Source organism: Zootermopsis nevadensis, unplaced genomic scaffold (assembly GCF_977971745.1).
Source record: "Zootermopsis nevadensis isolate Lab colony 2312 unplaced genomic scaffold, Znev_1.0 Znev_ptg000007l, whole genome shotgun sequence".
NCBI classification, from domain to species: Eukaryota; Metazoa; Arthropoda; class Insecta; order Blattodea; family Termopsidae; genus Zootermopsis; species Zootermopsis nevadensis.
The window spans coordinates 18,515,102-18,542,812 of NW_028259139.1; the positions used below are offsets into that span (position 1 = coordinate 18,515,102).

Below are 27,711 nucleotides of genomic sequence, written 5' to 3' on the forward strand. Positions count from 1 at the left end.
TAAGCAATCAACTGAAAATAAATAACTAAAGCCTCAGCTGAGGCGATCTTTAATTAAACCCCGTAAACCCAGCAAAAGATTCTCATGAATCCGTTCATCGAACCCAATCCCACCTTGGCAACAAAGCAAAGAAGAAGGGAACGGTTACACAACCTCTTCAAATGCCATGCTTTCAGTTAACAGATGTATTTCTTTATTCGCGGTATTTTGTAAGGTACTTTTAAGTACTTTAATGAATAAGTACGAATATTACCACAAAACACACAAAACCAAGAACTTGAATTTCGTTAAGCACATACGGAGTAATAGAAAAATGTGACAGCTCTAATCAAATGGGGAACTCAATTCATGTTTCCGAGATAAAATCAAATACAGAATCAGCTTAACAGATCATAAGCGAGGCCTCAAAGAAGACTTCACGCACCAATCCTGCTTCTTAAATGCTTTGGTTATGAAATGCCAAAGTCACAAGAGAGATGTGAAACTTCTATAGGACAGACAGTCCTAATTGTAATGTAAGAATGTTGCCACCTTATGTCGAGACCTTTTTATTTTCGCAGGTTGAAGTCTTTGTTAAGAAATGCCAAAACATCTCACAAGAGAGATGTGAAACTTTCCTATGCCAGACATTGCTAATTGTAATGTAAATATGTTGTCACCTGATATCGAGGCTTTTTATTTTCACAGGTTTAAGTCTTTGGTTACAGAATGCCAAAGCATTTCACAAGAGAGATGTGAAACTTCTCTAGGACACACAGTCCTAATTGTAATGTAAGAATGTTGCCACCTGATGTCGAGACCTTTTTATTTTCACAGGTTGAAGTCTTTGGGTAAGAAATGCCAAAGCATCTCACAAGAGAGATGTGAAACTTTCCTATGCCACACATTGCTAATTGTAATGTAAATATGTTGTCACCTGATATCGAGGCTTTTTATTTTCACAGGTTTAAGTCTTCGGTTACAGAATGCCAAAGCATTTCACAAGAGAGATGTGAAACTTCTATAGGACAGACAGTCCTAATTGTAATGTAAGAATGTTGCCACCTGATGTCGAGACCTTTTTATTTTCAAAAGGTTGAAGTCTTTGGGTAAGAAATGCCAAAGCATTTCACAAGAGAGATGTGAAACTTTCCTATGCCAGACATTGCTAATTGTAATGTAAATATGTTGTCACCTGATATCGAGGCTTTTTATTTTCACAGATTGACGTGCTTTGGTTACGAAATGGCAAAGCATTTCAGAAGAGAGATGTGAAACCTCTCTAGGCCAGACTTTGCTGATTGTAATGGAAGAATGTTGCCACCAGATCTCGAGGCCTTTTTATTTTCACAGGTTTAAGTTCTTTGGGTACGAAATGGCAAATATTTCACAAGAGAGATATGAAACTTCTCAAGGCTACGGTACCTGGAGGACTTTTTATTTTCATTTCTTTGAATCATTTGCTTTGCAGACCGATGTAGAACATCAAAAGCATTCACTCCAGACAATACATTCGCTCCAATATGTGAAAATAATATGGATATGAACATCACAAAAAGCTACACAACAGAAATTATAGTTGAGTTTTAAGTTTATTGATATAATTTTACACCTGAAGATGGTTCGATGAAACCGAAACATGTTGTAAAAATGTTCCAAATGTAAATCGATTATTCGACGTGGAACATAAAATGATAATTTAATTATCTTATTTGTAAATTTTAAATTTTAAATAAATTTTAAATATATTGTGATTAGACGGACAAAACCGAATAATTAATTTAATATTTGATTCACAATATGACGCAATTATACTATTTTAAAAATAAATAAAGCATAAGATCAAGATTTTGAACATCACAGATTTATGTTCAACAGAATATAATGCTGCGCAAAAGATGCAGAAACTCCCCGAAGGATAAATATTTTGCAGATGTGATGTGTCATGACCTTTCTTCTACATGTGATACTGCATTGGCCACTGACACTAATGCCATGTTAGCAGTGAAAAAGTGGTATTATACTTCTTTGCAATATTCATGTGTGACTCACTGCTGGATGCAGAAAAGCTTAAACAATAGCACAAAGTGTGACAGAAAAATCGTAAGAACAGTCTTTGGTGTTCAAGTTCCCCCGCTGAAACAGTGTGACTACACAGAATCTTACTAAACAAGAGCTGACATTAGGACAACAAAATGTCAGTATCAAGTATTAACAGAAGAAAAGAATGGCATTACCATTCACCTTGTAAAGCTCAAATGGGTTTTGCACAATAAAACAGGTGTATCAAAAGGGACCATGAAAACTGCTACAAGATCACTGAAACTATTTATGATTTGAGGTTTTCATGGCAGTGGGTCTGAAAATGACTGTCTTCTGAGTTCTGTAGTCTGGTAGAAGTTTGCCAACATTTCAGAGGTCCTTGCTGCTTCCATCATCGTCGTCCGGATGACGTAAGACATCCATCTTCATCGCTGAAACCATCCGTGTCTAATACAGAATGAAGTATTACACTGCACCATACTCGAGTACTGCAAGGGAGCGAGCAACTCCTTCCTCATTTGACTCAAAGTATTTTGTGACGAGACACAGCTATCACTTACAGTGGAAATATAATGCAATGGCACTTAAAAAATATCCATACAGCAGAAATACTTATGATCATAAACCACCAAAAACCAATTGTTACAATACAATGGAATGTACTAACCAGTTGCTTAAAATTATTTTCCAGATTTAGTTCCAAAAGAAGCATATTTCAGGGAATTCCATTTAAAACGAAGCCCCAGCTTCTATACATGAAACCCTTTTACAAACAAAATTATGAAACAAATGGCGATATTAAAGCTGCATTCTGCTACTACAAATGATGAACTATTTTAAATTTGTACGGCCATAATTTGAGGCATATTGTCACTCGATTAATAATTGTCACAGACAAACACTTTCGCTGTCCCAAAACTTTGTTAGCTTTCTGTGTATTGTCTTATTTTGCACTTCCTTCGGAGGATATGCATTGCTAAATGCCTAACAAACAGCTGAAAATTATTCTGGTGCAAAGAAATGCTTGAGAATAAACATCTTCTGCTCATGAATACACCTTGTTTGCACATGCACAGCCCAACAGCTGTGAGCAAGGGCAATGGAATGTCATGGGGAAGGTTGAGAGAGTTCATTACACTGGGAGGAACATGCTTCTGATTCCATTTTTGTACCATGGTACATGATACTGGGTTGCATTTTCAATGGTATAACCTACATATAATAAATTTTACAAGAAAACTTTCTGCGTTATCTTAAGTAATCTCACCAGCTACCTCACAACTTAGAGTATGTTGTGTTGCTTACCACCATTTCAAAGGTACATACTGCCTCCATCTTCACATTCATAGAAAACAATGGCAATGTGACTGCATAGTGTCATAATCCAGAAGACCACAATCTGTACATATAAATCTGTCTCCCAACGTTATCACATTTTCTCAACTACCCCACGCATTTCCTTCCAAGAGAGGGAAAATTATATAAGGTTTATTTGTAAGAAATTTGGCAACAGAATTCATTAACGTACCCAGAAGCCAAGCCAAGCACAACTTCAGTGTACACGGGTACTTTTCGCATTTGACGGAAGAATCAGAAATATAAATCAAGTTGTCATCCCTGGAGAAATGGACATGCATGCTGCATCTATACATAAGCCATTTGAAGCTGCAATGAAAGACAAAACAAGTGATGGTTGAATTTTTTAAAGCATACATTCACACCAACAACGAAAATCAAGTGGCTCGACACTTAACAGTTTTGCACGTTGATAAAAAGTGAATGGGCATTCATGCTGCCTGTGTTAACTTGAAAAAGAGTTTTAAGAAGTTGATGGCACAGAGGACGACCACTCATGTGACAGCAATCCTGACCATGTCAAATCAGCTGATGATGGCAGCAGTGGAGAACAGTAATTATAAGTATACTTCTTAAGGACTGTTTGAGTAGCAAAACATTAACATACACCACTTTCTTATTTCAGGATAAATGCAGGTACGTGAAATGGATAGGAGTATTGTCCTCAGTGGTCTGGCTAGTAGTGTGCCACTAGTCCACTAAAATTGAAGGAATATGAGATGTTTTCTCTTTTCCATTCCGCACAAGCTTTACTGTTTGCTTGGACGTGGCTTTATGAATTATGCAACTTAACTGCTACATCATTTGATCATGTTTTCATGCACTAGAGGATCAGAGTTTCCAGGCTTCGCATTCATTTGTGCCTCACAATCAAGGAAATTTAGAGAATTTGCCCTTTAAACATGGGTAGACTGTGTGGTCCTCACCAAAAAATATCTCAGTTGAGCTGTGTACTGTGCAAGTACTTTTCCTTTCTTGTAATGACAGTAAATTAGTCCCTTTGTTTTAAGAATATTATTTTTGGCATCCTAAAACCCTTTGTTACTAAACAGTCAGTTTTTGGAAACTAGATAGAAATGCTATTCCATGTTTTTTAGAAAAACTATTGTTAAGAAGAACATTCTTGGAGAAACTAAAAACATTAAAATATGGGAGACACTGCCAACCTATACACAACCCTAAGAGTGAATATAAGGAAAACAAAATGTACACCGGGAACCTTTGTTTTGCAATATTATTTTTACCAATGGTTAACAGCTTGCAACAATCTGAGAAAAACTGATTTGCTGGCAATGCTTGATGTTTCAAAAAAGTTGAAATGTTTTGAATTTCAGGGGCCTTTAACAACCATATGACTTACGTGCTTCACGAAAAGAAAAGAAAAACATGAATCTTTGGCAAAAACATTTACAGTACACGCTGGTCATTCTTTATTTAAGCCACCAAAGAAATTATGAGCTTCTGGAGATCCAACTTACATTTAGTAGTTCAGAATATAATAAAAGAGTTTGTAAAAACTGAGAAAAATTTTGAAATGGGTGACACGACTTGCCAGATCAAGAACTGCCATTGAGAGGTCAAGAATAATCTGAGTTGCCCCTTGACAGAAGTAATTGTACAGAATCTTTCGAACTGCTAGAACATTATGATCCTCTGCTGAATAAGCATTAAAAGCTTCAAAACTTCCAATTAATAATTTACAATAACAGTTGCGCCCTCAGGAACAAACATCTGGCGAGACAACACATCCAGGTGATGTTGCAAGTGCCTTGGGTCCTGCGGAAGCTGTGAAGTCTGCCTCGCAACACTTGTAATAATGCCCAGATGTTTCTTACAGTATCAAAACAGGTAGCGAAATATTTTCAACAGTCACTCTTACTTATGTTCTTGTGGTACACCCTATGTCCTGGTAAATGAGTCATGGCAGAATAAGGATTTCATTAGCATTGGAACACAAAACTCAGTCTCTCAGAAGGAAACAACCTTTCTACTTATTGGCTATTAATCAATGGTTAGGAATTTCAATTCTTTACAGAGTATTATGCAAACAGACCAAGAGTGATGGTACTCAGCTATTTACTGACCACCTCTCCAATTGGTAAATTCTGAAGAAAAATATTTATATTACATCCTCCAATAAAATTCTTATATACAGAATTTTTCTACACAAACTTAACTTTCTTCTGCTTCTTTATAGTGACCCATTTTAGGTCTACACAACCTACACATAGTAACTGTCCTTTAACCTTCTTCCATCACTGAATATTTGTCTCACAGATGCTGTGTGTTCCACAGTTATTAGTCTCCAACATACTTATTAAAGATTAAAACCAGCATCACAAGCAGTTCATTTGAAAGAAATTTGCATATCTGGAGTTTCTTTTGCTTCCATGCAAGCAAAAGAAACTCTTTCATGATTATGTCGTGTGATTTATTAACTTCTGTTTAAAAGTCGGCTATCCCCAACGCTACCAGCTGGATGACCAGAGTTAAATTTGCAGCACCAGTAGAGATTTTTATCTTTGTCACCAAATAAATTATGTCTCTGATGCCCACTCAGCCTCCCAACTAATGGGTAAACAGTAAATTAAAGTTTGTCCCACTATACGCCATGTAGGCGTTTGGGGGGAGAGGCGGTATAGCTCCTCTCTTCCTTGACTTCAGCACTAGATGGGGGGTGAGTGGTCAGCATCACGCCCCGGCCGGCTTTCCCCCGGGAAAGGACCACGGTACCCATTGTAGAGGAGGCTGGGTGGGCCCCAGAGCCGGTCTGGACGCAGAGGCTAGAGGAAAAATCCTCTGCCCCCGTCGGGGATCGAACCCCGGTCGTCCAGCCCGTAGCTAGTCACTATACTGACTGAGCTATCCCGGCTCATCCCAACCAATGGGTAATCAGGCTCTTTTCCTTAGAGACTGAGACCTGAACCTGGCCATTCGTCTCCACACAGTGTGTGGAGCTACGCTTAGTCAAAGATCAATCTTCCCTGAAATGGTCAGAGTGTCATGCATTTATTTGTTAGCCATTCATTTCTGAATGAAAATAGAAGTAAAATGAAAAAGCCCCACACTCAAGTAAAAGCAGTGACCAGATACACAAGGTTGTCCAAAACAATAAAACATATTTAGTGAAATCCAAAAATATAGCTACCTTTTGTGGGATCTTGTAAACACAGTAATGAATCATAAGGTTAAAAAAGTGGGGAAATTTTTGACTAGCTGAGTGTAACATTAGCTTCTCAAAAATTACTCTTCTCCATGAAGACAGCTACATTTCAGTCTTGGTATTTCTAAGGTAACAACAAGAGTGATACAATATGAAGCTGATGACATATCATTCACAGATTTGTTCTCCTGCCTATTTGGTTAATTTTATATGATTTCTTCTCGAGTACGTACAGAATCAGAATCATAGACACATAATCTTTGCTTACTGTGCTTTTAAGGTAATATGTAAATAGAATCTGACTGCTGACAAGATTCTGTTTGAAGATTTCTGTCTTCTGGGTTATTGCGCTGATGACGGAGGCAGTATGACCTCTGAAACGTTGGTTAACATCGACCAGACTACACAGCGCAACAACCCAGAAGACAGAAATCTTCATACCCTGATGATGGAGGCAGTATGACCTCTGAAACGTTGGTTAACATCAACCAGACTACACAGCGCAACAACCCAGAAGACAGAAATCTTCATACTCTGATGACGGAGGCAGTATGACCTCTGAAACGTTGGTAAACATCTACCAGACTACACAGCGCAACAACCCAGAAGACTAAAATCTTCATACCCTGATGATGGAGGCAGTATGACCTCTGAAACGTTGGTTAACATCAACCAGACTACACAGCGCAACAACCCAGAAGACGAAAATCTTCATACTCTGATGACGGAGGCAGTATGACCTCTGAAACGTTGGTAAACATCTACCAGACTACACAGCGCAATAACCCAGAAGACAGAACTCTTCATACTCATCGCCCTGATGACGGAGGCAGTATGACCTCTGAAACGTTGGTAAACATCTACCAGACTACACAGCGCAATAACCCAGAAGACAGAAATCTTCATACTCACCGCTGTGAGAACCTCAAGTCTTACAAGATTCTGTTTATATTAATAATAGATCAACTTAGTCTGATGCATTAGATTATTCAAAATATGCTAATTTCTTTGGAAGCTTTCAAGTCACATATATATTAGTGCTCGCACATATGAGAAACAGAGTTAACACATGCTTATAAATTTATTCCTAATACTCTTAATTGTACCAAATTCTTTCTCAGATCTTTCCTTTCATTTAGAAGCAGCACTCTGAATGCAGAAATAATTACATAATCATCTTACACTTCAGCATAACTGTTCTTGGTTTTAACTGACAGCCATGCGTTAGTTATTCTCTGGTTTAACCAATATGATATTTCAAAAATGTGAAAAATTTCAGCACTCACCACAGCCAGGTTAAATATGGCATCAACTTGTCCCAGCTTCTTTGCATCTGACAGTAGAGCTCTTACACCACTCTTCATGGTAATGTCAGCCAGAGAGATGACTACTCTTACACCACAGCTGCACCATATCCTGACACGCAAACTCTGGTAACCAGTCTTGATACCTTTACGAGATGTCAGCACCAGTTTACGAGCGCCTTGTAACACAAGCCAGTCAGCCAGCTCCAGACCAAAGCCTCCCAAGCCACCTGTAAGTGGCAACACTGTCCCACGTCACATACCTACATGTTTATTTTTTAATTAAAATTATTATATAACTAATAAATAGTATAACATTTATAACGCATCCAAATATTATTAGAAAGGTGATGGGTTTTTAAGTTTACGTAGTTCAATTAGTCACAGAACTCATCTTGGACCTAAAGAAAAACAATACCCAAATACATCTATTTGGATACCAATAGGGTTTTGAATAATATGGGGGATAACCCAGAAACCCAAAACCATAAATGTAGAAAAACCAAATTACTTGGATAGTTCAACAGGATAAGGTTTCCCCTAACCTATCAAAGAACGTGTAGGATTCTCACTACAAGATCCATAAAAACCATTCATGAACTGTCTGTAATAGATAACATTTTAACAGGCTAAAATGTCTAGATATGAAACAATTAAAAACCAATGCAAAAATCAATGACAGCAACCTGATGAATCAAGTATATGTGAACAGGTAGTACAATTCTTCAACACAGGACCAGTTACATAAACCCACACTCTCTAGTAGCCTGGAAATACAAGAACCTACTCAAGATTGGAAAGAGTTTTGTAAGAAACTGAATTTGAAATCTGAGGTTGTGATTACAATATACCCTCATTATGACGGTCACAGCAACTCATTGCAGATCAGACCCACGTTTATTTGAACTTCTTGGCTCAAATTATCTCCAAGAGCACATAGTTAAGCTATGGACAACCTGTTCAGGGGCATTCTGTATATAATAATCTGTACCATATTAAACAGTTCCAAGCATTCACGCTTTTCTTCACTCTATTTAAATGGATGTAGACCTTGAAGAAAATATAGTAAGCGTAGCACAAATTACAGTTTAATTTCATAATTTTTCTGTAATGGAATGTTTTGGAAGGAGAAAAAGGTATGGAATATTTAAAAGAGAATAAGAAAGACAGCATGGGATAACAATAATAAAAAAGTAATTTCAACGAGCCTTTTCAAACTAATATTCTCTTAGTATCATGTCCATGTCTCTGTCTGCCTAAATAGATTTTCAACCAAGTGATAAATTTTCATGTAACTTGGTATGAACATCAAGCAAGTTGTCCGTATTGGTGTAGCCTGATCTTCAGGTGACGAAGTGGCTATAGCAGCTAACACAGCTTTGTGCTTGTTGTTGCTCAAGGTGGCTGTAGTATTCACCCTGAGCCTCATCTGTTGTCTGCAGAGGGATACATGAGAAAATAGATTCTATAGCCATGACCCAGAATTATACTGCTATGTAATGCCTCATCACTCAGTAACCAATGAGTGTCAAGCTAACCTTTCCTCATCATAGATTTAATAAGCTCTAAGCTAAATTTCAACTTTTAAATAATAAATTGTTGAGGATTCTTTATGTGAAGATAAAAAAGTATTGAATAGAGATCCTTCTCATGTGTCAGTTCCTGAATGTGGACCAATTTTGCTCTTGATAAATAGATAGATTTTAATGAAAATTTATGTTGTGAATTCTCATTATAAAATAAGGATAAATGAATGCCTTTGATAAGGTATCCCATTTCACTTGAAGACTTAAATAAACTTTTAAGTTTGTTTTTTATAATTAGTTAACACTAAAAACCGTTTTAGATACAAAGTACAGGCTTTGATACAATAATTTTCTTTTCTAATCCAAACAGTATGTGAGAAATTCAATAAAATACCTTTATAGTTGCAAGGCTACATGTTAAACCTAGCTGTCATTTTAAAATTTCAGCTTTCAAGGATGAGCCCCATCTCTAAGTATATAGATTTACAAATATTTTGGCAAACATTTGCACTTTCCTTCTTCAGGGTAAATGTGTATTGCATGTTTTAGGAAGCTGTGTACAGAGCGGGCACTTGGTGAGTGGTCTCTGAATGACCTGACTGGCAGAGCAGACTAGTAGGCTGCTATCAAATTGGTAACAAGTATGTGACCGAAGAAAATAGGTGATGAAAAAAGTTGTTCTGTGTCACATGGTATGGAGATAAGGTGATGAAAGAAATTCTGTTGATCAGTTCTGTTGACCATGTAGCTGAGAGACATGAGAGAAAAAGTTCTAGAAACTTCATTATTAGGAAAAAAAAAGAGACGAAAGAAATTTTTGTGACCATTTGATTGGGAAAGGAGTGATGACATGTATTGCCAAGTGGTTTGGAGAAGAAGTTACAGAAAAATGTTTTAGTGATCACGTGGTTATGAGAATAGGTTAAGAAAAAAGTTTTTGTTGAGTATATGGGTAGATCAGGTGGGAGGACTCAGTTGTTGTTTAGTGAGAGAGGTGGTTATGTAGATGTTTTGGGGGGAAATGGTAAAGCCAGACTGTGCTTAATCTGCACACACCTCCATAGTTAAGTTGGTTATATCAATTTCTTCTCTGATCATGCAGGGAACATAGGTCCTGATTTCTGTTCTCTCTTTCACATCCCACTTGCCACCTAATGCCTGCTCTGTATAAGGCTACTGAAAACCCTGAATACACACTACCCTAAAGATTACAACTGCATTATTTTCCAAAACATTTGAAAACTTACAATATTTGACACAGCTCATTCCTGGAAGCCATAGTTATACACTGAACTGCAGCTGACAAAACCTAAGGACAAGAACTGGATGTTAGTATAGGCCACAAAACAGAGAAACAGAAGGAAAGAATAATACTATTTCCAAATACTTAATGTAGTATTAAATATGGAATGGACAGCAGCAGGATATAAACTGCAGTGATGAGAATCATGGCGCTTTCCACCATGTGAACCTAGAATTTAGTTCTAAAGTGAACTATGCCTGTTACTAAATTGTTTGTAGTTATATACAGTATATGCTGTAATCATTTTTGATGTGTTATTAGCCAAGAATGGTAACTTATTCATGGAACAAATTACATTTTAGGCCACGTACATTGCTTTGTTCATCTAATAATGGCCGTCAGACTTTATTTGGGTGTGATGTCTTTTATTGAGTGATGGAGCATTAATAGCTATTTTAAAAGTACATTTATATAACATTTTTACAACTAAAAGTGAAATCTAAAAAAATCATAAATCCCCTATGTATGTATATATAATTCTCACTAGCTATAATCTATAAATACCAATACAGCATGCAATCATGTCCACAGTTGACCTATAGGCCTTGTCACTACTGATGAAGCCAGAGACAGTCTCTGAAACACTGTATATGAACTCAATGCTCACACAGCTGATTGTCTGAGGAGACTTCATTGTAACACTTATATATTATATATTTCATAGTACATGCCTTGATTAGAGCAGATTGAGAGAAAAGTGAGCAAGCTAGCAAGAAAACAAAGAACCTAACCTTACTTTTCTCATAATCCTTAAACCTTACATTATACCTATTTGTTATTCATTGGCATCTTCATGAAGAGAACTCTTCAACTGGCTTGAGCTGGCCATACATGCATTGGACTTCTGCATGGATGTACTAAACTATAATGAATGCAGGTTGCCTTGTTGCCTTCCTGAAGGTATAAGAATTAATAGCAACCATGTTTTTACAGTGCTGATGGTTGAAAGCACTGTAGATATAATGCAGCTACAATCTCATGTATCATATTTGTATTTTATGGAGACAGAACAATACTAAAGCAACCTTTCTCAGCAGAGGGACTGTTTTAAATTGAAACAAAAATGTTGCCAAATCTGTCATTTCATTCTATGATAAGTAAAAATATTAAATGAGAAGAAGTCCATAAATAGTAAGATAACAGAAGCTTCTGCTGATTCTTATGGAACTTAACACCACTGTTCTCACAAAGGATATAACTATTTGTTTAATGTTTGGAATATCCTTAATTTGCTGAACTTTAAATAAATTTTTACTTGCTCATATTTCTGAGCAATACCTTTCAGGAGCTACTGTGGTAGTAGTGATGATGTTGGAGGTGGTGGTGGTGATATCAGTACCTGATTGTGCTGTGGTACTTCGTGCTATTATGGTGGTGGTGGTGGTAGGAGGAATGATTGTTGAAGTTGTAATTGGTTATTGTGGAGAAAAATTCAACACTTTCCTGTTATTGCTGTATATGAGAAAATCGTTCCCAGATGATAATCCAATTTGATCACATTAATGTTAATAAACAATGTAATATTCATCTTTAAGGGCTCTTGTAGGAATGAGAATCACTGAGGGAAGATAAAAGAGAGTACACTTGATTTAGATATACAGAATTTCAATCAAAAGCTTCCGGTTTTCCAAATGTTCCCATTTATTTTTACAGCAGAAATTAATTTTTACTTTCATAACGTGTCCCAAATCAGACTTTCCAGCTTTCTTACCTGATCTCACGGAAGACCAGTAGCAACCTTTGATTTTATGTCTTTAATAAAAGAAAAACATAGATGATTCTTTCATGACCCACTCAGTAGACTCACTGCACAGAAATGCATGATGTAACAAATTCTTTGGTTATGACGGTTGTCTTCTGGGTTGTGACATCATTTTAGAAAAACACTTGTATTCACCACCATGAAAACCTTAAATTTCAAATTCTTTTATTACTTACGTGGTTTTCTGAATACAGTTCAGAATAATGCAGTATCTTAAAATATCTCTTTAGATAAATGGAATAAAGTAAATTACACATATTTGCAGGAGAATGATGCAGCACACATTACAGAAAATTCTGTGAGACTAGGTGGCATATATCTGATAAACGGATGACCAACTGACTCCTTATAATTGAATGCACATAATTTAATCTGTGGATGTCCTTTGTAGTTCTTATGAAACAAAACATGATGTATCCTTCTGGAGTTCTATTGCTGGAATGCATCTTGTACTTTATGGAATGTTAGTTTTAAGCATGAAGTAAGACCAATTTAAGTGAGATATATTAACTAGCTACCAATATGATATTTGCAGATGTATTTCCTACTAATTTTTTTAAACTAATATATTGCATAATATTATATTTTATTAGATTGAAAATATGACATATACTAAAGAGGATTCGAAATTCTCATGGTAGTGAATATAAAGATGGCTGCCTTCTGGGTTGTAGCACCGTGCAGTCTGGTAGAAGTTTACAGACGTTTCAGAGGTCCTTGCTGCCTCCAGGGTGACTGGTTCCATGACTCATCGCCCTGATGATGGAGGCAGAAAATACCTCTGAAATGCTGATAAACTACTACCAGACTACATGGCACTACAACTTAGAAGTCAGCCATTTTCATGCTATATACTATGTAAAAACATAAATAAGTAAACAAACAAAAACAAATACTACTTAAAAAGGAAGCTTTAAAATAATGTCATCCAATTCTTACAGTATACAGAACCCTTAAAGTTACACAAATTTAACATTTTCACGGCCATGGAGGACTCTGCTGTCTACTGGAGACTCCTTGGTTTGCTGCAATGAAGGATCTCATTTTGTTGTCTGATATCATTTTTTTAATCCAATGTGACATACTCCTTCAATAGATGAACTAACTAACTAACTAAACAACTAGATGTCTTACTGAACCCGAATGTTCATCAACGAATTAACCAAAGCCCTCCACCAGTCCCTTTCCTGGGCCAACAAAATCCATTCTCCCTCAACTCCTATCTCCCATAGATCCCGCCTTAGATTATCCTCCCATCTACGTCTAGGTCTCCCCAGCGGTCTCTTCCCCTCAGGCATCTCAACCAATACCTGGTGCACACCTCTTATCCCATCCATGCATGCTATATGACCTACCCTTCTCATTCTTCTTGACTTAATCACCCTGACAATACTGGGAGACGTGTACAAATTTTTAAGTTCATTATGTAGTTTTCTCCAGACCCCATCCTAGGTCCAAATATTCTCCTCAACACTCTATTCTCAAACACCTGCAATTCAATAGATGAGCACTATTGCTTTATAAATCCAACCAGACATGTGATGATGGAGGAGAGGGATGCAAAATAAATCATAGCATCTACCATGATTATGAGCTTGTAAAGTAATGACTGAGTAAGAGGACACAATACCGTAACTTCCAAATTTCTCATTACAGTATCCCAGTGTCATATTTTCTCATAAGCAACCAAACATTACAGATATTAAAAAATTTAGCATACAAATGACTTGTTACATGATGGAAGATGTATAATTAATCTTTTTAATTCATTACAGTAGTTCCAACTGTTTCAAAATGATTTGTGTTTTGACACACATCCAATCAGTAAAAAGTTCCTTTAACAATTTAATTAGGGTATCACCTTCTATTTTCTCTACAGTATCTATGAATTTTTGTTCTAATTTTCATACTGTAGCTGGAAATGAGGATTGAATGACATACATGATCTGTCATGAAAAAGCACAAACAAATGTTCACTGATTTAAAAATTTCACAATTATTGTGGTTATGCAACCAGATTCCCATGTCCCATCCCACTTCCTAATTGTTGTTCATACAGTGACACATATAATTCAGGTAATGGTGCAAAGCTCAACCATGTTGTTAGAATTCTATTCAGAACTGTAGAAATTGCCGTTATTGGAACGTTTCCAAGTAAACAGTTTCTATCACACTTCTTTGACCTCTTTCTCTGATAATGCACAAAAATCCTTAGATATACTTGAGACGGTTTTTTAGAGAGGTACATGGATTTGCAATTCTTTATATCTATGATCACATTCTGCAAATTCACACAGCCACAGAGGTGAATGTAGCCTCATTCCTGAATGATCTACAATTGAATTCTCTATCCGTTAATTATTCACCATCTCCTGCAGCATGTGGCAACATAATTGATAATGTTGTGTTTTGTCATCCATTGCAAACACCTGGAATAACTGTTGTCTTAGAGGATCCATCTTTAATCACCCATTATAAATAATATAGACTATTCTTTGCAACACTTTCAGCTTTGAACTGGCATGTCTGGCTGTCTCATTGATTTCCTTTTAATGAAAATAAATGTTTGCCTCACATATTCCACAACAGTTTTTCCTGAACTTGGATGACCTCTGCCTTTGACTTAACATAAGCAACTTCTCTCAGTAAACTTTCATACTTTTGTTCATCTGTGGTCCATACCACTGATAAATGTACTAAGGAATTGCTTTCCACAAGCTGTGTGAAACTTTCTTTGCACAACTGACAGAATGGTATTACACATTTTGCTTTTACTACCACTGATGTAACTTTGTTACTATATTTATGTGAGCACATCATAAATAAACTCTATGAGTTTCATGTCATGTCAAAACTGTACTATTAATATTAGATAATTTTTTATGTAGGGTGCTTCTGAAATTCTTTATATTATTATCACTTTGTGGATATTTGTGTAGATGGAATTTTTAAATTGATATTATGTATTCTAATAAACTAGACTTAATCTCAACCTAATTTTGGTCTCTACATATTATTTAGTGTTAAAAGTTTTAACAGCAGTGGTAATTTTATCTGAATATTTGTAATCATAAATATTCATGATGTTACAATATGAAAACAAAAATGAACATTATATATTGATTCTCCTTGGACATGCAGATAATACAGAGCTTAAAACACTCACCGGGATGGTGACTTGTTAGGTTGATGGGCTCCAGACTGCTGGTTGTATTGTCCTTCATCAGTCTTTAGTATGCAGAAAAATAAAAATAAACCATAAGCTATAGTAAAAGTATTATAATTTCAGTCTAAAAGAAACATAATATTAAAACGCTCAATAACCATTATATATGGCATCATTTAATGCTACAATGCTATCTTCAGGCAATTTTCAACTGTTCACTATTATTGCTACACATCAATATTTGGTTAAAGAGCACCTGGTAGGTTGAAAAGTCATTACATTTTTAATTGTTAGGTTCTATGTGACATTAATGTCTAGAATTCTAACTTTAAATGAAGCAACATTTATGCATTTATCATGCTTCAAAATATAAAGAATGAGTAAAGTATCAGAAGATGAGAAATGAGTTTGAAACATGTTGTCCAGCAGTAAAATAGAATGGGTGTATGAACTTGTATAAGGTGTACAACTTCTTCTTTTCTGAAGGCAGACAACATAATATTTTATTCTTATATAAAATCATTTATGCAGTTCTCATGGTGGTGAAGATTTAAGCCCTGAAGATGGAGACAGTATGTTTCTATTAAAAGTTGGTATCTACCTTCAGGTCCACATGTCACAAATCAGAAGACCAACAATGACATATCAAAACGTTTTATAAAAGGTTCTGTATAGCATAGTTTTAACCCACATCACTTTCTTGGATATTATTATTTTTAACAAACTGTATAAATGTCGGATTTACACTGTGTGAAGAAAATTTTGATGTGTGGAAAATCTGCACAAACAATAATCTGGTTCGTTTATCTGTAGTGTGGATGAAGATGTGTTTGTGAAGTTACACATATGTGGGAAATATAATAAGCTTCCAAAATATTTGTATCTGCCTACAAATCAACATGGTGTTATAACCCAAATGATTAACACTGACATCCAGCATGAGAACCTGAAATCAGACATTATTTTCCACTCACCGCTGTATTGTAGTTTTCATTATATTCTTGTGGATTGGTATTCTGCACATACACATCCTGCTGACTGTTATAGTTGGGCTGTGCATAGGCTACATTCCTCTGAGTATCTTGTAGTGGTGCTTGAGGTGGTTGTTTGTAGGGGCTCTAACCTCGATATGGTGACTGCTGGTTGTTTGTGTTAGTTTGCTTGCCTCCCTGGTTGCTGGGAAATTGGCTGTAGTCTGTTGCAAATGACATATAACCAATTTTCTGCAAATTATTTTAATCCATGTGGCAAGAAATAGGATTATTGTAATTTCATATAGGCTAGTTGAACTATAAGGCCTGGAGACCACCTAGGGTCTAATACATGTAGATGCCACACATGTGTGAATTTCTTATATATTTTTTAAAATTTATTTATCTGTCTATGCATTAGGCAATTAGCTGTTTTTGTCTGCTCCTTTCATAAAAATATATGCGTATGTTTCTGTGCCCCTTAATAACTTTTAAATCAAGTGACTAATTTATGGGGAGTTGGTATGGATATTATTCCATTCAAAGCAAACCCTTTTATATAACTTTAATTTCCTACCAGCAGCAAGTCCAACATGGTAGCCATAAAATACTCTGATGTGAGGAAGAAACTAATGCTGCTTCAACGGATTTCTGAAATTGTATGCAGAAGCATGCCTATTTGCTGAAGTAATATTTCGTAGAATGTGAACCAACACAGTAGCTATAAGATGTCTATATTAGCTCGCTTTCTGATAGTAGTAAATAGTTAACAATTGCTGCTAGGTATGCGAAATTTGTTGTGGAGACAGATAATAAAGTGACCTATAGATTTTGTATAAAATATGTTTATTTTACAGAGTTTTAAAGTTATATGTGATTAATTTTGTGGATATCGTATAATGACTTCAGCATTTGAAGAAAAGAATAATAATATGTTCTTCCCAGAACTTATTTGCATAACTGTATTGTTGTTTACCATTGTACTTTCTCAGCAAAATAAAGTAATTTTACTGCTGGCTTCTTCATTCAACAGTTAGGATTCTTTTCTCTTACTATAGTTGCATATATATTTTAAGATTATAATAATAATAATAATAATAATAATGCCATAAAATAAAATTATATAATATATGTGGCACTTGCTAAAAACAATATGGATCCCGGAAATGGCTCAGCCAATGTGCTCATTAATTCAGAATTGTTATTACAAAATAACAAGGGCCACACACACACACACACACACACTCTATACGGATATCTGAAATGTCAAGTTCATTGTGGCCATTAATCCATGTTTTAAGACTTTACTATAAGGTTTTGGGAACTATTATTCATTCCACTTCAATATTTTCTTTTATGTAGGCTTACTGTCAAGAAACTGGAATCCAAAATCTTTAATTAATGCAACCAGATTTAGGTCATAATTATGTGTGAAAAACGGTAAAATGTCAACTGGGTGGGAGTGGAATTCCAAATTTTTGACTGCCATTGTAGATTTGTGAAGAAGATACAGTTTTAACAATTTGTTGACATTCACCATATTATACTATGGCAATATGATTTTCTAGTTTATATTTGAATTAATATTGTGATTTTAGTGTTCATTCTGAAAACATAACTTTATTAAATAATTTGGCCTTGCATTTTATGACCAAGAAACATACATTACTGTAAAAAAACACTCACTCTGATACTGGCTACAGTTTATGTTGTAATACTGAAATCATCTTTTCTGGAAGATTTTTAACCTTTCAAAACCTCAGTAGAAGACAGAAATATTTATGCCTTTGGTGGTATTAACGTGTGTCACCTAGTGCAGTGTTCCTCAACTGGTATGCCATGGCACACTGATGTGCTGCCACAAGGTTACAGGTGTGCCACAAATTTTTAAAAGAAATTGTATATTAACTTCTTATAGTTAGAAAAAGGCAATGTCTTAACTTCTGTAATTATAATTCATAATACACACACACACACACATCAATGGTTTTATTCAGCATGTGCTAATGTTTTGTTTCATAAGCCTAAATCATTATAAAGCGAGGGTTTATATGAATAGTTTTATATCTTTCCATCATGAGGTAAAATTTTGTAGTGTACCACAGTGGAAAAAGCGTTTATGGAACACAGACCTAGTGCACAGACAACATGCTGTAACAAAGACGGCCGTCTTCTGGGTCGTTGTGCTGTATAGTCTGGCAGACGTTTACAGATGTTTCAGAGATCCTTGCTGCGTCCATCATTAGACTACATGGCACAACAACCCTGATGACAGCCATCTTCAGATTCACCACCATGAGAACTTCAAATTCTACAACATGCTGTATTCCTTTCCATTTTAACAACTTATAGTTTCTGAACAATAAAAATAATGTGCTCATTAAAATCTGCTGCTTTCTTTTGAAACAGGGATGAAAATTGTTCATGTCATAACATGATGTCATTACAAGGTTTGAAATTCCAAATATCACATTTCATAAGTATCTGTCCACTTACCAACATCTCTGTAGATCTCCACATCTTCATCATAAACATTGTAGTATGGCTCATACTGAATAGGGTTGTATTGCTGAGAGTTGTTGTACACATTTGGACTCACAGATGCTTGCACTGCTGGCTGATGAATGTATGTTACTGGAGTAACACTGGGTTCCACTCTGCAGGAAAATAATTCTGTATTATTTAAGCTTCTTCTGTACAAACAATTTTCAGTTTTTTTTTTTCAGTTTCTGCACACATGAAATATGCCTAAACTTGCTTTGTGATTTATTTATTTCACTTCTGTTCTAAACTCAAGAATTTTTCTTTCATGTCTACAAAATAAGAAAGCGGTAGAGACTTTTTATTTCTTAAGCACATAATGCCCAGTGACACATTTTGTATCTACCAGTGTACATGTATTAAATATTGGTATTTTAATGGCAGTTGCGAATGCAGAGTATAACACAAATATTTATATTTTTTACATGTATTTCCATAAGGTCTAATTTAGTTTCTTATGGTTATTATCCTCAAATCCATTGTAATATGAAATGTTCACTGCAGTAATAAGTTAGAAACAAATGCATTCTACTAGTTCAGTTTTATTAACTGTTTTTTTAACACATAACCTTGTATAAAGACATAACATATACAATTCTTTTCCACTCAGATTAGTACACGTCTGATATTTTTTTCAGACTGTCTAACACACTGCCATGCTCTGAATAGCTCTGGCTTTCGTCCCACAAACTGGGCCATTGGTAATGCATTACAAGAGGACAAAATAAACTCTGAGATAAACTTACTAGTTCAGACAAGTTGTTGAAAATGTTCCCCTTGTGATCATAAACATGCATTGCAGCATGAGAACATGTTTTGATGGACATGTTGCAGCTCTGATCAGAAAATCCAGGATATTTCTTCCCAAATATTTTGTAAAGTTCACACAATGTTTGAGGATTACTTTTATACATTTTATCTTTCAAACTACCCCACATATAAAAATTACATGGCATGAGGTCTGAAGAATGAGCTGCCACAAGCCTTTGCTTACAACTCTAGCACCAAGCACATCATTTATTGCAGCTATGGAGTTACTGGCTGTGTACACTATTGTTGAATCCTCTCTTCCTCTGTTAATTCTGGGAAAACCTGTTCAATGTCAATTAATATAATATGCCTTTCTTGGTTAAGTGTATTAATAAGAAAACAGTGCCAATTATTCAGCTTTCACTAATTCCACATAAACACCAACTTTCAGAAAATGAAGTGGCACTTCACAAAGAATTCTAGGGTTTTGCAAGGATCAGTATTGGTTATTATGCATGTTCACACATCAATTTAAATGAAATCAGATTTCATCAAAAAAAGAATAATTGTGAGTCAAGTGTACCTTCATTCACTGATCGGATAAACCAGTTACAAAAATATATCCTTGTAGATTAGTCTCTTGGCAGTGAATGCACATGTTATTTTTTACAGAAAAAGTTTCAGTAATTTTGTAATTTGTTGCTGATACGACTGAATGTTGGCTCGCTGAGCTAGTTCTTCCAGTGATTTTATTAGTTAATGCTCCAATCTTACACCAGCATCATCAATATAAGATCTGAGGTTTTCACAGCGGTGAGTATGAAGATTTCTGTCTTCTGGGTTGTTGCGCTGTGTAGACTGGTCGATGTTAACCAACGTTTCAGAGGTCATACTCTCTGATGACGGAAGCAGTATGACCTCTGAAACGTTGGTTAACATCGACCAGTCTACACAGCGCAACAACCCAGAAGACAGAAATCTTCAGTATCATCAAGTTTTTCTTCAGTCAATATATGATGCATTCTTTTCATTTTCTTAACAAGTACTGAACCCAGAGTTTTAAATTTATTAATAAAACAATGAATGGCAGATCTTGCAGGAATATCAACACCAGGGATTTTTTTAATTATCTGTTACTGTGTACCATCTTGAGTACTAACCTGCACTCAGCCTAGACATTTGAGTCACTGATAAAAGAGTAGCCACTGGCCCACATCTTAAAAGGTATGTTGTCATCAGAAGCATTGCATTATGTGGTCCAAATACAAAATGAGAACCATGTATTAAGCAAGATGTGATTAGTAGCAAAGTTGTATTCTGTACTGTCCACTGAGGACTATACAACCACATTCTTAATTGAATTTTAGTCTGGACTAAAATACAAATTTATTACTGGAGTAGGACTATTCTACATGCATAAATGAATACATATGTTAATAGCATGTAAGGTTTGAAGTTGTCACAGCAGTGAAGATATTGATTTTAGCATCATGTGTAGACTTGTATGTAATTACCAACATTTCATAGAAACATAGTGCCTCCATCTACAAGAATACATAATGCCACAAACTAGAAGACCAAAATCAATAAGTCAAAAATAGTTCTGTTATCTCTGAAATGCAATGAATTCATAAACAGCTGTGTTAAGCACTTTTTTGTCTAAATACATAATTCCACTAAACAAAATCCAATTCTGGCTTTAATGGACAATAAAGATTTCACTATAGCTGATGACTTAAAAGCACTTACAAAATACCCACTAGTTCAAAGGAGTGTTTTAATGAAAGTTATAAACACTAATAAAATCTTGTATCATATATACCTTTATAATGCTATTTTTAGGAACTTCTGAACTACGCTAATAAAATTTAACTATCAACCTTCTTCTTGCCCCATCCATGCACACTACATGCCCCGCCCATCTCATTCTTCTCAACTTAATAACAATAACCTTCATAGGGTTAATAATTATAAATAACTTTCAGCGGGGAAAAACAACCAAATTCTGTACGGGGCAGTGAACAAGACTGCAGTGTCATACCTGCTATACCGTGGCTGAAAACAAATGGTAATTTAGCCCTGTGCTATTGTGACACATTTCCAGTCAGAATGTACTTAACATGATGCACAGCTTATAAATGTTAAAGACATTAATTGCACTTTATTTGTTTTCTGAGGTATGTTTCCAAAGTTGGCTCTGCTCTCATATTCAGCTAATAGGTTACCAGAATGCAGGAAGATTTTTACTAATTTTCCATTTTAAGGTTGGTAGTTGTGATGATTAGGGATGGAACGCAGACCTTCTGAATACCAGGTTAGTATGTCAACCACTAGATAATTAATGTTTAATTTTAAAAATAAAAAACAAACATAAAGGATTCTATCAGTGGAACGACAGCTAGTCAGTCTCCTGAAGGTGGGGTAAAGCCAAGTTCCAGAACATTATGTATAACAAATAAATATCAGACAAGTGACAACGTCCAACATAATAATAGCACAACTCAATCTACTGTTGTCACATAACTTTAAAGAACTATGAGACTAATAAAATCTGTTATAATATTAATAATAAGAAATAGAAATAACATCGATGATCAAGCAATCACAGCAAAATTAGAAAATGACTTACAGACAGCAACTTAAGAAGAAGGGATTACTATCTTGAAGTTTCAGCAAAAGAAACAATTTTAATGAATGTGCAAGGAAGAAAACATATAGGAATAAGCAGTCACAGAGAATCAATGAACAGAATAAGCCAATTAATGTAACTGCTTTTGATACTTGATATCAATTTTTTCTAAAAATTGCTACAGAGAGGAAATTACACAATATTCTCTGAAGTTCTTCCATCATCTCCATCATGACAACTGTACCTGAAAGCTCGTTCCACTTCAGTGTCTGAAAGAACAGTCCTGGATAGTGGTCGTACTGCCCCTGTCGCTATGCCTTCAGATACACAGTCATGCACCTTATTCTTAAACTCAATGGATCCAGAGACCACTTTGGATAACACGACTCAATGGAAGCTTGTCCTCTTTAGGAACACCTCCATGCCTACATGTTGGATTCACTCACAGATAATTTATGTCACAAAGACCAGCAAACTATAGTTCCTTTTACTAGCATCTTTGCCGTAATAAGCAATTCCTAATAGCCTACAATATTGTTCCATAGCTTTCTGCAATGACTGGAATTTCAAACCTTTTATGGTTTGCGACCTTTAAAATGTTGTGGGCAGGGAGAGTAGGTTAAGATAAGTATGAAATTACTTATGGTATTACTTTTCACAGTAATTACCAAAATGTATGCACAATATGAGCAGTGTGCATGTGTAACTACAAAATAAATAGTGCCTTGAATTCTGCTTCTCCTTTGCTCTGCACAAACCAAGCAGTAACAAGCTGAGCATCTTACTCCTTTCAAATTTTTATGAGTCAAGAAACTTTATCAAATGATTTCTTGTGCCATGATGCAGAAACGAACTGCCATTTTCTCCTGCCCAACTATAACATTTCTTTGGATGATTCACATGTCAACTGGCAATACCACTCTTTGCTGTGACACTTTTGTTTCGTATCCAGTACGCACCATTCAGCATGGTGTGCATTGGTGGTTAGCAGGATTCACGACCCATCAGTACATGGGTTCGATCGGAACCGCGACATTTAACACCCCTGCTGTGACCCCCTTTTGCGAGATGATGATGATGAAAGTGGAGTAATTGTTGGGATGCCACGGAGAAACCGGGGAAACCCCGGAGGAAAACTCCGTGATGCCTAGACCACGGCCTTGCCCAACACAAGTTATAAATTCGGGCACCGCCGGGAATCGAACCCGGGACCCCAGGATTACAAGGCCAGCGTTCTAACCGCTAGACCACCTCATCTTATTATTATTTAGTGTTCTGTCTGACGACAGGTCCATATGAACAGGATCCTTCCATCCTTTTCTCTTCTCGGACTGGGACCTGTTCATATACGTTCTTGGCAGATGATCCAGAAGTGGTTTGCCATTGCCTTCTTCTGTGTGTGAATGGAGTAGTTGGTGGGAATGCCACGGAGGAAAACTCCGTGTTGCCTAGACCACGGCCTTGCCCAACACAAGTTATAAATTTGGGCACCGCCGCGAATCGAACCCGAGACCCCCCAGGATTACAAGGCCAGCGTTCTAACCGCTAGACCACCGTGTTACCTTATTATAAATGTCGTTTGATTCATAATTAATAAACAATATAACAAATCTAATACAAAATAAAAGTGTTTTAGTTTAAAGGCATTATCTGGCTAATTGTTTAATCTTTATAATATGCAACGTACAGATGAGAAGTCACTGAAACTCATCGTGCAAATACAATTATACTTTCAGCTGTAAAACTTACTGTAGAATGCGCAATTAAAATTATAACGAAATATACAGAAATATAACAGCAAATAGAAAGGGAAATTGAGGTAAGTCTGCATTGTAGATGCAGGATCACAACTTCGTAGTTAAAGTTGATAAAAATAAATTTAGCCTAAAGTAACGTGGTGTCCAAATATCAGACGTATTTGATCGAATACGCAGTGGCACAGTGCAATAATTGTTTAAATAATATTTCACGTCACCATTTCACTAGCAACAAGCATGAACGGTTTACTTATTTTCCAACACAATAATAAGCCAAAAAGCTGCTATAATGCAGTAACGACCAATGAATGAGGAATAATAATGATTGACGGAGTGAAGCGAAATTGAATGAAGTGATGGCGACCGTGTTTAAGTCAAAGAAGCTTCACTGAAGCTATTGATAACAGAGATGATTCCAGTGAGATTTTAGGTTCTTACTGTCTCGTGTATGAAGATGACAGCCAGATACTTGCGCCGCGTCGTCTCGTTGAAGTTTACTGACTTTTCAGAGGTGCTTACTTCCTCCATCATTAGGGCACAACATCCCAGAAGGCTATCATCGGAAAAAAAACCCAAAATAAAGTCATTACAATTGTCCGTCCGTTTCGTGTTACGAAGCCATCTTCAGACCTACACGACGGAAATCACAAATGTCAACAGTTCACCATGTCGCTCGACACAGGAATCACTTGATCGGCAAATCGATACCAAGTCACTCACTGAACGTCCTTTCCAACAACGATTCATGGAAGAAGAATGGAGTGGCCGACGTCTCTGCCTATGAAAACCAAGCAATCCTTACGTACGAGTATAATACAAGTGTAGGGCCTGAAACCGCAGTGGCAATAACCCTGTGAACCCTGAAGATAATGCAAATACAATTTAAGAATTAAATTCTTACCTCAAAGACAACACAACACGTCTCCATTACAAATACCTACTTTTATACTCTTTAAATATGAGATAGACGTTCATTTTGAGAATCATATGAAACACATAAACACACTCTGTAGGCGAAATTAAGAGTTACTGAAAGTTAAAACGTGTGGTACATATAATTACCAGTGAAATATAAACTGTTAATGAGAGGCAGTGTTATAGATACTGTAACCGTCCCTTTCCTTCTACCACACGTCACACTGCTTGTTTAGTATACTCGTAGTCGTAGCCTGGTTTGCTCATATGGTTACAGCTTCTTGACGTGGGATGTGTAAAGATACAGAAAGGGATTGTTGATGATGGTGTGAGGTTGTCAGTGAGCACGAGTTTCCGACTCCCTGGGAATATACGGGAATTAGAAGGTGGAGCAGGTTTCTGCACAAATGGACGACAAAGTCTTTCTGTGTTGCACTGATCGACGACACTTTATTCCTTTTTTTTTTATACGCGCAGGAACATATATATATCCTAAGCACTATTCACGGAGGCAGCTGGATGGCTCGGCTGTTCCTTTGTTCTTTCGTACGTTTGTTAAGAAAAACACCCCCGCTCAACCGAAGGACCAAAACTTTTTGAGAGCGCCCCGCAACCACGGTCGCGCTTAAATACCCCTGCATTACGTAATCTGTCATTGAATTTGGCTTAAAAGCTGCGACCTGATTCGTTCCTTCACAGCGGCGGGAATGCGCCTTAAGCTGAGCTCAAAGTCAATTGGTCCATCGCAATGATGCGATGGTCGTAATGCAGTCATCACCCCGCATCTGGAAGGGATGCACACCATGTGTGGGATGGCTTAAGTATTTTCTTTGTTGGTTTAGATTTGCCCATTTTTTGTTTCTACTCCAGGCTCCCTTGGGACAGAAGGAAGGCCGAGGAGGGTGACCCGCAAGTGGCCATCTGGGCCACATTCCTTCAACTCAATGTGTTCCACAAAGCCAAAATTAAGCATTCAGTCTAATTTAGGTGAAGTAAGGCGTTCCAGAAATCATGTAATTACACCTTCTTCGTTTTTCTTATAAGCCAGATCAACATGCCGAAGCCTGGTTTACCTTTCATCTCAAGGCTCAGTCCGTTCGGGAATTGAACCACAGACCTGGACTGGCACAATACATAAGAGAGGCTACAAACCACAAATATAATGACAGAAGCAGTATAATCAGAAGTTCCGAGGCTACTCAATGGGTGGTGAAATATTTAGTACAGGATTAAGCAGTGCGCGTAAGGAGAGAAATTAAACCGATAACGACTATGAAGCAAATAACGTCAGAAACACTCGTTTATCTAAGTCTGGACGCATAAGTTCTCTGAGATACTTGAAATTTAGAATATGCGCTGAAAAAGTTTCGACAGATATCCATGGCAGTTATTCAGAAATACAGAAACTAAATTAGATACAAATTAACTCAACAAAGATTTGTTTCCAATATCGTTGGAGACGAATCAACACCAAGCACAGAAACTCGTTTATTACCTTTACAATTATTCACATGTTTTATAATATAAGTCACAGACAGACGTTTACGAGAATGTTACACTTGTATGAATGTGCAGAAAAAAGTGTGGAACAAGTTGTTTCACTTTTGCATCAATGTTCAAAATTTCACTGCCGTTATATAGAGGCTGATTTACTCTATAAACGTCTACTGATGGCGCCTGGTCACAGACCTACATTTACTAATAGTCCCGTTGCTGAAATATTGGCCACGTCTGGACTGAATGTTACTCGGTAACTGTGATGCTTACACTGATAAAAACTTTAAAGAATTTTTATTCAAACGCAAGTCTTGAGCAAAAGCTATCGACTGTTTGTGAACTTCCTTTCTCGTTGTGTACGTAGATCACTCCTTACGCCAAGATAATCTTAGCTTTTGACCTGCATTCAATACAGCAGTCTCTTGTACGTCATCGCGTTACGTTTTATATCATCGATGACAATTAGACTAATGCAAGGAAAATAATTAAATTATTGATCACTTATCATCAAGCAAACCAATTAGACTAAAAAACATTTAGAAAATTAAAAGTATTTACGGAAATACGTACAAAGGATTCTTAACAGCTAATCTAAATACAATTTTGAAACAACAGTACATAAACGTAACTAATATAATAGTTCTTAAAATTCATGACAGCCTAATCTTACGCAGTAACATACGTATTTGAGGCAGTTTCAAAGACTAGTTAGTAATTTACAATCATCCTCGCCAACGAAATTATTAGTGCATTTCACAAAGAAATGTTTGATCCACTAGGATTAGATCAGGAAACATCTAATATATATAATCTGTTGCTTCAATAATTCGGTATACTGACTCAAGCCTTTTTGAAATAGACTTATCTGTATTAAATAAACCACAAATTTTTCTACTAATTATTTATTAATATTGTACCTTCTTGGTTTAATTTGTATGAAAATCATACAAAACATCATGGTACACACATCGTTCAATAAATTCTGAAATATATCCTCAGTTATTAGCTTCATAACCTTATCTTCTGGTATGTCGTACTAATGCAATAAA

General features: G+C 36.1%; 1 protein-coding gene across 3 annotated transcripts; it reads right to left on the reverse strand.

The window, feature by feature from the left end:
* Positions 1 to 1,871: 1,871 nt before the first annotated feature.
* Positions 1,872 to 24,361, reverse strand: LOC147874653 (fatty acid synthase-like). 3 transcript variants are annotated; one of them, XM_087344506.1, is made up of 6 exons: positions 22,738 to 23,784; positions 19,070 to 19,230; positions 16,577 to 16,797; positions 15,603 to 15,664; positions 7,828 to 8,075; positions 3,536 to 3,687 (listed from the first exon to the last, which is right to left on the reverse strand). In XM_087344506.1, exons 3-6 carry the CDS (start codon positions 16,660 to 16,662, stop codon positions 3,667 to 3,669), a joined length of 417 nt encoding a protein of 138 aa, XP_087200632.1. In that variant the 5' UTR covers positions 16,663 to 16,797; positions 19,070 to 19,230; positions 22,738 to 23,784; the 3' UTR covers positions 3,536 to 3,666. The 3 variants fall into 3 exon arrangements, 2 of the variants coding, with proteins under 2 accessions (XP_087200633.1, XP_087200632.1); XM_087344507.1 differs by lacking the exon at positions 16,577 to 16,797 and having other exon boundaries at positions 1,872 to 3,687; positions 22,738 to 24,361; XR_015533985.1 differs by lacking the exons at positions 3,536 to 3,687; positions 7,828 to 8,075 and adding an exon at positions 8,090 to 8,108 and having other exon boundaries at positions 22,738 to 22,946.
* Between the last annotated feature and the right edge of the window lie 3,350 nt (positions 24,362 to 27,711).